This window comes from Tachypleus tridentatus, chromosome 10 (assembly GCF_004210375.1).
Source record: "Tachypleus tridentatus isolate NWPU-2018 chromosome 10, ASM421037v1, whole genome shotgun sequence".
Classification (NCBI taxonomy): Eukaryota; Metazoa; Arthropoda; class Merostomata; order Xiphosura; family Limulidae; genus Tachypleus; species Tachypleus tridentatus.
In genome coordinates this window covers 131,975,562-131,990,735 of record NC_134834.1, presented here as the reverse complement: position 1 = coordinate 131,990,735, position 15,174 = coordinate 131,975,562, and the positions used below count along the sequence as shown (strand labels likewise).

The 15,174-nt window shown below is 30.8% G+C and overlaps 1 protein-coding gene across 1 annotated transcript in view; it reads left to right on the top strand.

Annotated features, from left to right (window-relative positions):
• LOC143228508 (serine/threonine-protein kinase OSR1-like) overlaps positions 1-15,174 on the top strand; it is a 69,274-nt gene that overhangs the window by 34,029 nt on the left and 20,071 nt on the right. Inside the window, 1 exon segment of the mRNA XM_076459757.1 lies at positions 6,740-7,114. Within this exon segment, the coding sequence (XP_076315872.1) occupies positions 6,740-7,114 (375 nt within the window).

Below are 15,174 nucleotides of genomic sequence, written 5' to 3'. Positions count from 1 at the left end.
TCACTCCATTTTGTTTAACTAACAACCATTCAAAGAAAAAAAATGTAGTTATATTCTGAGTAGCTAGATTAAAGTTTGTTTTGCTAGTTAGTAGTTTTATAACTAAAGTACATTGAATATAATTTTTTAAGCCAGTAATAGGAAAAGAATAAATTGTGCACTAGTTACTAATTTAGATAGTGAAAACTGTAAGATTTAGTGAGTCACAAAGATAGATAATATCTTATTTGATAATGTTTAGGGCAGTTGTACTCCTTCAGACCAAAGAACCAAAAGCTGGTTTATACTTATAAATTTCCAACTTTTTTTAGAATACAGATATTCATAGTAAGGCTGTCTTTATTTCATTCATTGGTCAATTAGGTTTAGAGAAGGCTGAGTAAATTATATTAAAATGATTGAATATTGAAATCAACAAATCACATGAGAAACACAACTTATGAAATCACAGTAGAAAGACATGTATCAAACTATTTGGCATTTTATGGGTAGTATGATGCCATGCAAAACATCCTCTTTTGGGAGGAAGATTTTTTGTAACAGCTCTTTTCTGTGCAAAATGTTCTTACATTCAGATCATAAAAGTGTAGGAAATTAAAATTTCCAAGGTGTCTATAACCCTTGCACATAACCCTCTTGATAAGGGCTTGGTCAGTGTGACTGACCTTGTAACCCTAAAGTAACCATTAAGGATTTCATACTATAACTTTTAATATATTTTGTGTATCTTCACATACTTTGACAAGCTTTCAGTAAACATAACAAATCTTTTGTTTGTTTTTAAAAAAATTTTTTTTTTAATTGAGCATTTCTACTAAAAATTTCACCATGAACACAAATAAGGAGTTAGAGTATTGAATGCTATTAATCAAAACTGATTTTCACAATAATATTAAAAATATTTTTATCCATCTAAAAATTGTCAAATCTTATTTATAATCTGTGAAACATCCGATGTAAATATTAAACTTTTTCAGTAAAACTATATTTTCTCTACCTTTTAGTCCCTAGAAAAAATAAAAAAATATAATAAATCTGAATTAACTTTTTAGAATAATTATGAAGTGTAACATAAAACTACAATTGATTTTCATAAAAAGCTTAAAGCTTATAACAGTGTACATCTATTTATACTTAAGTTTATTATTTTATTGCCCTTTGTTCCATGTCTGATAAATAATTATACCACATGTTGAAAATCACTTGGTGATGCACATCTCATGTTTTCTTCTTGAATCTCTTAATGCACAAGCTGCTTACACTTTGACCAACCCATAGCAAGAGGGTTAGTGTCATTGAAAAATAAATAAATGTAGATCAACTTAAAACACCAAGACATTCTAGGAGACCTGCTAAATTCGTACCTTAGCTGTGGTAAACAAAGTGCAGCATCTTGTAATAGGTAAAAATCATAAACACAAGATCAATGGCAGAAGCCATAATGACCTGAACAATAGAACACAGCACAATAAAAAAAAAAAAAAGATCCCCATCTGGTAATGTGGCACAAGTTGCTTCCATAATATGTCCAACAGAGAAAGACCAACTGTGGAAAACTGTACGAATGATACCTGGTCAGGAATATATGATAGGTTATGGCGATGTTCAATAAAATGTATGTGTACCTTGATAACTGTAATAAGCCTTGTGGTATTTTTTTTACCAACCAGTTGGTGAAAGAAATACAAAATGTTTTTGAGAGGTTCATGATTATCACTAGATACTATTATAAGAGTAAGTTTGTTATCTTTAGAATGAACACAAAGATCAAAGTGAACCATATTTACTATTTCACGATTATCACTAAATACTATTATAAGAGTAAGTTTATTATCTTTAGAATGAACACAAAGATCAAAGTGAACCATATTTACTATTTCATGATTATCACTAGATACTATTATAAGAGTAAGTTTGATCTTTGTGTTCATTCTAAAGATAACAAAGTGAACCATATTTACTATTAGAATAATGTCTGGACCTTTAGTACCACACATAAATTCTAGGGTTTTTTGTGGAAATGAAGATATCATGATATTTGTTTGTCAAGATAAAGCAACCATTCATACCTCACATTCAACATTTGTGTATCTCAATCAGTTTTAAAGTGGAGTGGTGTGCTTCATACATAAGTTTACAATTGTTCCTTTTGTAGTGAAAACTAAACTACAAAACTATTGTCAAGATACAAGAATGTTGGAACATAACCAGACAAGACCATATGGAATGTAATGATGTAATGAGGCTCCAAAATTTATTTTAATATAACATACTTAGCCTCTGTTGTCAAAAAGTTTCTTAAGTATTAAATACTTGGATTTGCAGGTTGATTGTCTAGTATAGTAGACAAGGACTTTTTCTTAGATTTTTTATCATTAAAAAATACCAAGAATCAGTTTTTTCATCACAGAAAATAGTCTGGTACTATGAATTTTGACTTGAATCTATTGTATGTAAATTTATATGTAAATGAAATAATTCAAAAATCTTGTGTATAAGAAGATTGTATTTAAAGAAACTTATATTCTAACTTCTGCAATTTAAATTTGGTGGGAAAAATATAAAGTGCTTACAAAATAAGTATATAGTTATCTGGATCATAAAACTAATATATGCAGATGCATCTGTATTAGACTTGTCAAAATTTGTTTATCCAAATTTTTCATAAACATTTTGAGAAATCATATTTTGAGAACTATCTAATAAAACTAAAATGTTAGTTCTCTTTATCTCTCCTTGTGTTTTGGAAGTAAAAAATGATATGGAAGGGGTATGTGAAAGAAGAAAATGATAATTTCTTCCAGACCATTCTTGTCAAAATCAAAATATAAATTAACAAAAATAAATAAATAAATTGATTAAACACAAAGGGGCTAAAAGAATACTAAATTCCCATAGATTTTTGTTGTGCATGTTATTTGAACATACATTTAAAATTAATTATTCGTGAAATAAACGTATGTTATAAAACAAAACCATAAACATAAAGTGCTCAAATATAAATTCAACTTAAATCTGAGCAATCATCATACAAACTTCTATTGACAAAAAAACTATCATAGATGTACTACTATTGCATGAAATTCAAATCCACAGAAAAATGTATTGTTTTTAAAATAAAAAGAAAACCTGAAACAAAACTAGGCAGTAATAAGGAAGATACTGATCAAGCAAGGTCAAAATGTTAATTACAACTGTCATTTTGCATCATTTTGTTACTTATGTGTGGTGGGAAATAGTAATAAAATGGAAATAAAAATACAAATTAATTTTGAAATTATTTTTGAATTAGAGTTTCACAAGTTTAGTGACAAATTATATGCTACATCTGAAAAATAAGTTGTTACATAATTTATTTTTAACTCTTACAGTTTAAACTAAAACTTGATAACATAATTGTGTGTAGAACATCAGAAAATGTTTCTTATAATTATCAAGAAATGCATAATCAAGCTGTGATAAATGCCAAATAATGTATTAATCTTAGTATTTAAAAATGTATCTATTATACTTTGGATTGATCAGTTACATGCATGTACTGTTGTTACCATATTATAAGAATGATATATATAACTAATAATTAGCAATATATACTGGCCTTGAAGTTAAAGTCAGCACAACAATAATGCTGTATTAAAGTTTTGTTTTTATTGGAAAGTGATAAAAGTGTTAAAGAAAATGACTTAAGTGTTTGTATTAGAATATTAACAAGTTTTGAAATGTTGTTCAAAATTTTGTACAACATTCTGTTGTTTCTCTTGCTCTACTATTCAAGTAATTTCAAATACAGCACAACCTTTATTAACCAACATGAATTTCTTCAGTCTTATTGCATAACTTCTGATATTTATGCTGATGTTTCTCTGATACTAATTCTTTGTAGGAGTTATCTCTTTTATATTTTTCTGGTTATTGTATTGAACATAATCAAATGTAAAACACAGAAGCTGTACATGTATTTTTGTGACTTAAAACTTTTATCCAGGTTTTCTACAGTCATTGATATATTTAAAGCCAGTAGCACTATAATCTTCAAATTTTCTGGCTCAATAGATTTATGTCTATAATTAATTCTCTTATTCATGCTGCCTAAGAGCATTTGGAAAAATTATTACTTATATGTCTAATAAGATGAGAGTACATTAACCCAACTCAGTAAACATTGTTTTAGTTCTACAACTCAATAGTGTCACAACCTTTAGTGTGAACCAAAACATAATTTTCTTTTACCAACTTTGTAGATAAAACCAAGTTAAATTAAAAACATGAAGTTTGCTTCAAATTATGTTGATTTTTATACCCCATAAGTGTATTTTGCAAAGTTGCAAAGTTTCCATCAGCACTGTTTTATAGGTAAAGAATTTGATGTTGCTAAGAAGAGAAAGTGTAAAGCATATTTTAAACATAAGATCAGATAGTTTCAAGTTAACTATTTCTGTTAAAAATATTCTAAAAAAATATACACTGGCATAGACATCCATGAAAACAGAATCTCTTGGAGAAATTTGATGATACTTTTGCATATTAGAAACTTAGACCAATTATGTAATAACTTCTGCTAGAAAAGGTGCTAAAAATCTGCAGTAACAGTTAAGCTACTAATACCTAATGAGTAATAGCAAACAAACTATAAAAGCTTCTATGACTACTCTACCTTATGTCATCTGTTAATGATGTTTTCTGCCTTTAACCCAAAAAAACCTGACAAGGTTGTACGTGCTTAGTGAAATTACGAAGCACCAAAGCAGACCTATCTTGTGTATAGCTTCATGTACATTGTTCATCAGATTTGGCATATGTAAATACTATAACTTAATAAATTTACACATATTAAATACATTTATGTTGTACATAACTGAAATAATTAAACTTAATGCAGTAAAATACAGAAGCTTAAATAAACTTAAATCTTTTTTCGATACATAAGTTTTAGCTAGAAACCAAAGTCGTCCAGAATCAACTGTGTACACATGATCTCAAGTGTATTTAAGTTTGACTACATAAGTAGCTATTTCAACTCTATGTTTTAAGACAAAACATTATATTGCAAATATTTATATTAATAAATATTAAGTAGATCATAAAAGTTTCAAAGTATTTTTCCTGTAAGTGAAGAAAAATGAGGCTTAGATGTATACAAAGAAAATGTTTTGCACAATTTAAAATATGAGAGATAATTGTTACTGTAACCTTTAGTGTACACCACAGACTTAAGTAAATAAAAACTGAGATTTATTAGATCAATAACACTGCACAACAATTTTTTTTAAAAGGTATGCTTCCTGAAAAGTTTTTGCTGATTGTGACAGGTACCTGGTTGGTATGCACAAATATAGTTTTGATTTTGCTTCATCATGTAGGAACTCTGAGAAATAGACAATTAACTGTTTACCAGCAATAATGTATTTAATTGCATTTATGTTTCTAATATTCTATTAAGTTCAACATAATTAAAAGTGTTTTGCTCCTAATTTTCGTTTGTATTCAACGTCCGGTGCATCACGTTGCAGTGTCCGACAGTAGTCAGCAAGCATTGACGAATTCCAGTTGCCCTGATATCGATTTTCCAATGTAGCAGTGTCCTGACAAAACTGAAGATTTCAATGAAACTGTGCGTGATGGGCAAATTTAGATGTGATTTTTGTGATCAGCAGCCAAAAATCTATAATGAACATCCTACAGTGTTCAAGAAGCAAAAACTTGGTTGTGCAGTGTAATTTAATGAAAAAAATTCTTTTTATAAAAGAATAAACATGCAGAATTATAAAATCCAATTTAAATTACATAATCAAACTTGAAAATAAATACTTTTGGTTGTGCCTTATTGAAAATACAGCAAGTAGTTGAGATTTGAAATGCTTATCCACAGTTAGAAAATCAATTTAGTTGGATATGACTAGCAGATACAGATGATAAATAGCAATCTAAATCACCATCTTTGATCAAAACAGGATTTGAAGTTAGACATATAACAGTTATATGAGCTAAAACATTTAACAACAGAAATCTTCTAACTTTAAAATTGATGGTTGTGATTTGATGGTTATTAAGCAAATAAAAAAACAAAATATTTTTAAACATTGTAACATAAAGTCCGACATGAAACTCACTGATTACATCCATATATAAAATATGAGTTAGGTACATATATCATTGTTATCTAATTTAAATACAAATACTTTTTAAATGCAGAAGCAAAAACATTTTCTTAGTACCCTGTTATTAACATATTGTATGCAGAATCTTAATTGGACTTCAGCCATCATTTCTCTAATTTCTGCTTTCTGCAGTTCATAAATATTCATTTATTTCTTTTCTTATATATCTATTTAAAATCAGCTTGCTTTCTTTTTTTCTTTGCATATCCTTTTCCGATGTGAAATAATACTTCATTTTTTAAATTGTGTTTTAGTTTATCAAGATTTTTGTGAGATTTTTCATTTTGTAAGAACTGCAAATTTAAAAACATATAAGATTACATTCAAGCACAAATATGAAAATATTCTAGTAACTTAATACTATTTATTTGTGACTGAGGCTTGGCTTTCAGTCATTATATAAGCCTCCTTGATAAACATTACAACTTCACTGCATATAAATTTATAAAAAATACAATATTTAAGAATATGAACATTATACATGAGTTAATATTGTGATTTTATCAGTAATGTTTTCACTCCTTGCCAGTCTTAATTACCTACATACAGATAACATTTTCTATATGCCTTTCACTCTGTAGTCTGAGGTTCAGAATAATCAACAGGAAACACTTGTAAACCAGACTCAGGAGATTCATGCACCCACTTCACATCAACAGGCACCTGTTTCCTCTCAACCACAAACCCAAAAGTCAACCTTGATTGAGCAACAGAAGCATTTGATTAATACTCAGAATGGAACAATTAGTTCAGGAAGACCCACCCAACCAGCAACACCACCAATATCTGAAGTTAAAGAAGGTCCACCTACATATCAGAATCAACCATTGGCACAAATAGCTAGGTATCCATCTCATGAACATGAAGCTCAGCTAGTTGCAAATCAATCATGTGTAGTCTCCCCTCAGATCCCAGCACAGAATCATGTTGAAGGAATAGTTCCTAATGCTTTCCAGGTGAGTAATTTTGTTTGATTGCTCAAAGTGATCTTATAATTTAAAAAAAAAAAAAATCCATGTGAAATATCCACGAGTAGAAAATGGGTCCTACAAGACCATATTATTACAAATGATTAAGCTGGTTCAGAACAAATTACAACAGACACCAGAGTAGAAATAGTTGCTCACATGATGTATGATATTCTAGAGACACTGATTGTAATCTCTTTTTCTTTTAACTTGCAAATATTTTTTTACAAATTAATTCCCATTTTTTAAAACTGAAATAAACAAGAATAAAAAAATATTGGTAACTTGAAAAACAGAATACAGAAATGGTACCCGTTCTGATAAATTTCAGCCAAGTTAAAGAAGAAAAGGTGTTAAAATACAAGAATGATAATGGGTGTCATAAGGTGAGGTGAATGAATTCAAGAAACATGTTCTTAAGATTTTTAACTCTCAAATAGCAGAGTTGTCACATAAAGCAAGGAATGACTGGGGTGGGTACGTTGCAATCAACAAAAAAATTATGATAAGCGTGTGGAATTGAAAAAAAATATTCCTGCCCTGCATATCATAATATTATATTTTAGGGTTAATTCTAATACGAACACTCTAGTAGTAGAATATACCAACTCCATTTTAGTATAAGGTTTAAAATTTTACTTAACATATTTTAAAATTAGATAGTCCTAGCAGTGTTTTAGGTTTGTAAATATTATTTATTTAAAAATTAAATACTAATTAACTACAAAATTGTTTTGTTTGTTACTCGTGGTAATAATTTATTTTCCATTTCCTTTCTTTTGCTTTATTCTTTGTTTCTTTATAATTTAACATAAAATACAAAATATTAAGATTTGATGATAAGTGTTTTGTTGAATAAATCTTTCAATGAAACAATGGTCTCTTCATTTTAAAGGAGAAAATAATGCTCTTTCCTCTGTGTGTCTTTTGATACTAGTTAAAACATATTTGTAAAACTGCCAAGAGAGTATATCCATGTGAGAAAATATATAAATACAATAATTTGTGTCTTGCTGACTGAACTGGAAAAGACATAGTTCAGAGAGAAATAACTTCATAATTCCAAAGAACATCTGTTTTTATTATCCTGTGTTTTGCTTTACAACTTCTTCATGTATGTACACAACCTCAAAAACAAACACATAAAATATTAGATCTTTTCAACTGTGTAAAAAAGAATGCTCTAAATTTGTTTAGGTTTCTATTAGTATTTTTGTAGTACTGTATCAGATATTAGCAGAAACATACCAATGTAAGATGTGTTACTGAAGGCATATGTGTATGCATATGTGAATATATACATGTATGCATATATATTCTTGCAGCTCTCATGTTTAATATATTTTAAGATGCATTTTGGATTATCTCTCACTTAACAATGTACACAAATGTGTTACTTCTTGGAGAGATTGTGTAAATATTTGTAAATTTGTGTTATTTCTACAATCAATTATGAGTATTTACAACAAATAAACCAGTACAATACATAACACAGAGAGATGAACTATGTGAAACCTGAAGTAGAAAACTGAATCAATATACAGATAGTTTTGTATCTGTTTTCAACATGGAATCAAAATACCAAAGTTACATTACACTGTTGGTATTATACTTTACAGTGGATAGCTTAGGAATTTAATGCCAGACTTCACTGAATTTTGATTTGCATTCCTTTGTAAGAAGGATATCTCTGTGTTTTCTCTTGGTTGTGGTTTTTGCTTTGTTGTTGGTTTCCAATGTTATTTTTTAATAGTATTCTAATGAAACGTTCTTTCCCAGTTGTGGTGTGAACAATACGACAAACTATTCTGGGTCATGAGTGTGAAGATAAAATATCTTTATTATCATTATTAATTAAAATATATCTTATTTCATAAGTAATGTTTGTTTAGGCAAATAAGCAGAATGTGTAACTTGGTTTTTATTATTAAAGCAAACATGTTGCTCAGTTCTGATGGGCAGGCCAAAGAAGTGAACTGCCCTTTTTGAATGACTTTATTTTGTAATTTCTTAGCAGCTTCAGATCTGCTAAAGCATTAGTTTTTGAATTCTGTTAGTTTATATCAGTTCATTTTTTAAAATTTAACTATACTAGCTCCAGTTTTCACAGAGTTTGGATAATGTAAGTAATAATTTTAGAATCCTGTTCTTTTTCTTTTGGTTTTTGAGATTCTGAACTTTGAATCTTTTTTCCCCCAAAATTACTTACATTTTTGTTAAGAAACTTCAGATGTAATATGAATTCCATGAGTGAATGAGTTGTGTTTAGGACCTTAAAAATTTATTAAGGAGGAGGTTTTTTCATGATTAAAAATATAAAAAAATGTAATTAATATGTTAGAACCAGAATTTGAAATGAGTTTCTTGTTTTTTCATTCATTGAGTGTGTTAGTTTCAAAAGTATGTACAAATAAAACTGCAAATGGTACAGCCATTTTGTTTCCCAAAATGACTCTGTTAAATGTTTCATATGAGCTTCCATAAGACTAAATGTATCCATTCTCAACTATAAATGTTACAAAAAGTTGAATAAGTTTAAGGGATATTCCAAGGAAGTTAATATTGTTATTTTGACTGGAAATAAAATCTGAAACAGCTTGTGTACTTTTTCCAAGGGTAGCAAATATAAATCTGATTCTGAAATCAAATGAGGTAGAAGAATTGATGGCTCACTCCTGGTTTAATAAAGTTTTGGTCCTGATTAACTCAGCCAGTGTAAAGTTTTAACAAAAACGTTTTTTTTTTTTTTTTTTTGTAGTAACCGATATATTTTCTGTAGTTGTGTTATGTCTGAAAATTGTTTAAAAAAGGCCATACAATTCAGAAGTTTTACCAGTGAGTTGAAAAATGAAACCAACTGTATAGAATAAAATCAAAGTTGAAAAATTCTTGTCTTTATCTGGGTTTTTAGTGATTTGTTAGGGCAGAGAACATTGTATTTGTTTCCATCAGTTAGAATTTCTAAAATTCTACCTTGATAGCCAAGATAATAAATCACTTTTTATTTTATGTGATTGTTCAATAAAATAGACTGGAATTGCTTGAATTGTTTTGTTTCTTTTGGTAGTTTTAGTGACTTATCATACATTAGATCATCTTTTCAAGTCATTAAAAAATTCTAAAAACTAAAAAGTGATCCCAATATAATAATTAAAGGTTCTTTGTTCTAAAACTGAAGAATTCTAACCTTTGTATTATCTTAGACATGTAAGCACATTATGCTAATGTAATAGTAAATTGATAAACATTAATTTATGAGCATATTGAAGTATTTTTTTAAGATAAAACCACTTCAGATATGCTTAAAAATTATTGTTTTGCAATTTACTATTTACATTTTCTGTTTAGTTTTGAGTTTGTACACAAAAGAAGTTGTAAAGAGAAATTATGGCAATAAAAACAAACTAATTTCAGAAAAACTACCAATGTTGTGTATCTCTCAGCATTAGAATGAACTGTGTAACCACTACTAATTGAATTATTGAAAATAGTATGTCTTTCTTTTCAGTATTGGTACCTTTATATACAGGGTGTTCGGAAAGTCACTGTGCAGTTTTGTAATCATATTTTATTCAGTCTATTTCAAGCCAGCAACTGATAGCGGTGTTTAGAAACAAAATAAAAAGGATCCAGGCCTGTATTGATGCCAACGGGAGTCACTTTCAACATTGTTTATAATTGTCATTCATATTTACCTCCTGTATTCTATATTGAAACATGTATGTTAATAAATATATAAGTGCACAGGGACTTTTCAAACACCCTGTATTTTTGTTGCACTTTTAATGTTATTACATTAACAGAAATAGAAGCACAGTTTTCTACTCTTTATTACAAACACGTTTTTAATTTACCCATCCAATGGATGGTATGCTAGCTAGTAACATATAAGTAATGATAGTTGATAAGCTATCATAGTTTCAGCACTGCTTAGATTTTATATGATCATTGGTGATGAAACCAAGTAAAAACTTGTACAGAAACAAGGATTTAATATTTCCTGACATAGTCACTTTATCTAGTCTATCTATTTGGTACATGCAGATCAAACTGTTTTTTCCTTTGAATGATAAGATAGGTTCAATGAATAATAGGATATATGACTTGTTTTCTAAATTACTCCAAATAACTGAGTTTCTGAGAATAAAATAAGAAGACTGGATGTAGTGTAAGATGCAAATGAACAATCTTTATTATAACACAGATATTGTATACTTGCATAGTTGACAAAGAATGATTCTATTTACTGGATCAAAAACCTAACTATCTTTTTTAATATCATATGCAGACTGCCCAACTTTTAAAGTTTCTTACCTCTCAGGTAATGTCAGATTTATCTAGGATCACTAGTGCTATGCATGTGACTGGTTGTTTGTATTCAAATTTGAAAAATATTGTAACCCCAAGATATCACCTGACCTATAATTGGAGAACAACATTGTCTACATTTTTGCATAATATACAAATTATAGTCATAAAAACCATGGGCAGACCAGGTGTTACCTTAAGTAAATGACAATGCAAAGGCAGTTAAAATAAACTTAACAACTGTTTTAATCATGTCATTCAAAAATTGCATGTATCAGAACAAATGACAGATTTTAAATAATACTATGTGGAAATAAATAGTTAGAATTTGCATGGTAAAGTATTACATCAAATTAGTATATTTTTTAATGTTTTAAACAGAACTTCTTGTAGATATATATATAAAAGAGGATATGTAATGATTATAAGTACACTGATTATGTGTTTGTGAGATATTACATAATGATATCCTTTTAATTGATCAATCCAAAGTACTTTGTAAATGGTGTAGTTAATCAACTTACATATTATAGATCAAATCTAGTCAGCACTAAGACTAGATATGTTTTTTATCAGAATTTAGTATGGCAGGAACATGCTTTCCAACTTAAAGAACAGGAATAATTCATATTTTAAACTGTAGAAATAATGCATGTTGTATTAAATTTGAATCATATATAATTCTTTCTCTACAAAAGCTAGATTATAAACTAAAGAAATATTCTATTTTTGCCTTCATAATATCTTTAATGATTTTGAAATATAGAAAGGCCTTTTAATCTCCCTTCCACTTCTGGTAGTCAACCATTGTTTACTAAATCACCTTGCACTGAGTGCTTAGTCTTCATGGATGCTGCTTTATATAATTTCCACATTTGAACTTAATATTTCCTTTGTTCTTATGATTAAAAGATTTAAGTTAATTGATCCATAGAGAACCATTAGCATAATAAACATTTCATCAATCTGTAAATTCTTTTATGCTATACATGCACTGTGATATCTTTATTTAATGGAAGAATGTAGGGTGAGAAAGTTAGTGAAAAATTAGTAAAAATTAGATGCCACTTCTAAGGACTTTTAAGAATTAGTTTTATAATGTCTTTTCTAAGCCATACTTAGCACTAAGTCTATTCTGTGTCTCCTGACACATTGAGCTGTCTGTTGATAATACTTTCTTCCATCCAGCATCACCTTATCCATTTCTTCCAGTGTGATAGTTCTTTTGCTAATGTCTTCTCAATGTTTTTTCTACATAAGCTTTTGTCATCCTCTTTCTACTTTTACCTTTAACCTTCCATTTCATCACTTGCTTCATAATTCTTGTGTCATTCACTCTTATGACATAACCTATCCATATCAGTCCTCTTTATCTGCCCTTTGATGTGGATTCCTGTATGTGGTGAGGGGACCTCCCAGAGAAGATTCTGTTCGTACAGATTACCTCCTCTGGGATCTAAACATCCACCTGCGTGTGTGCCGTGCATTGTAACCTGTGAAGGGGAGGAGAGAATCCTGGTGGTTGAGGGGGTCCAATTCCAACACACTACTTTGGCCTTGAATTCCTGTAAACGGGCAGTCTTGGGGTGCCCCCCCCTTCAGGATCAATCGGCTAGTCCATTTGGGCCAGGGTCAACTGTGTACCAGAATAGGACGTCCACAATGGGTGTTGTGGACATTGTGTCTGACACTGGTGTTTGGGTATAGTGCTTACGAAACCCTGGCATCGCTGCAGTGCACTTAAGGCACTGTAGTGCATCCCCTTGTAGGGCTCCACCGTGGGTGGGGTCAATGGGCACCAAAAAATTTTCTATTTATTATGGATACTCCTAAAACAAAAAAAAAAATAACACTACTTGAAACCATAGAGAAAAACCTAACTACTAGAAAACAACCATGCATTGGTGGATCTGTACAGCCTAACTCACCACTTGAATCTATGCTGCGATTCCTAATTTTGCATTTCTTAAGTGACAAACCTCTAGGACAGATGTCCCCATTTTTTATTCAGAAGGGCTTTCTGGCTCCCCTAAATTGGTAAAAAAGCTACGTTCGGGAGACATCTTAGTGGAAACATCTTCGTCACAGCATTTCAAACTTTTCCTGACATTAAAGGCCTTGGGGACATACCCATTCAAGTTACTCCTCGTTCCACTTTGAATACTTCCAGAGGAGTCATAATTGAAAGAGATATAAGGACTGTCCCCGAATTGGAAATTCTCACAGGTCTCACCAGCCAAGGTGTCACAGCAGTATGCCAAATTTTCACTCGAAAAGATGGAATTCTGGAACCAACAAATGTTCTAATACTAACATTTACTATACCACATCCTCCCACCACAATAAAAGCAGGATATTTGAATCGTAAGGTGCGACCTTATATTCCAAATCCTGTATGATATTTCCATTGTCAACGATTTGGTCATTCAAAACAATCTTACCATGGTTCCTTGACCTGTGCCCATTGTGGTGGTAAAGACCATCATGCCACTGAATGCCAACTCGAACCACATTGTATAAACTGTAATGTTACACATCCTTCTTATTTTGCCTCTTGCCCTAAATGGGTAGAATAAAAGAAGTACGTCTCAAGACAGTTAACAATCTCACTTACACAGAGGATCGAAAATTATTATTACCTATTTTGTCCAGAACTTGTGCTGCTGTAACCTGCTCTACTACTACAGTAGGAGTCCAAACAGACCTTACCCTATCCCCTACACAATATTCACCAGCAAATCTTAATGAAACACTTCCCAAAATCAACATAGTTCACGAATTAGTGTCTCCTTCCATCTCTGTCGTGACCATACCTTTCAGTCATTCCCGAACTTTACCTTTTTCAAGTCAAGATGTTTCCATGGGGTCTCCCTCTCTTGATACCCTAAAAATTAAACAAACCACTTGTCTGTGCCTTTAATCATTGGTACATGTACCAATAAATTCAGACCCGACCATTTGAGCTAGAGCAGGATCCATAGGGGGCAATAAACTCACATCCAATAAAGAAAAAAAATGCTTACAACCTTTACCCTCTTATCCTCTGAAATAATTATGCATGGCCACACTAATCCAATGGAACTGTCGAGGTTTCCAATCAAATGGGACTGAAATCAAAGATCTGATTGACTTTTATCATCCCATATGCCATTCTTTGCAGGAAACATTTCTACAGTCTACAAATACAGTTACTATTCACTACTATTCATTATACCGGAATGACAGGCTATGTGTAGGACGGGAACATGGGGGAGTTTCATTGCTGGTTGATCAGCAGGTGCCCACCCAGTCCCTATCATTGACCACACCCTTGGAAGCTGTAGCCATCCGTGTCTCCTTGGGTTGTACCATCTCTATTTGCTCTCTATACCTTACATCTGAAACACATTATAATCAGTCAGACCTCGATACCCTCATTAAGCAACTGCCAACCCCTTTTTTAATCTTGGGAGATTTCAATGGGCATAATCCCCTCTGGGGTGGCTCCCATATTGATATGAGAGGGTGTGCCATACAGCATATACTTCTGAACCACAACTTGGCTCTATCAGTCAGTCATTTACAACTATAGATCTTTCTGTCTGTTCCCCTTCGCTACTCACTCACTTTTCCTGGGAGGTTGACATCAATCCACGAGGTGGTGATCATTTTCCCATCATCTTACGAGAGATTGGCCGTGATCAGTACCACCCGACCCATGTATTTCGGTGGAAGTTGGTCCAGGCCAACTGGCCTTCTTT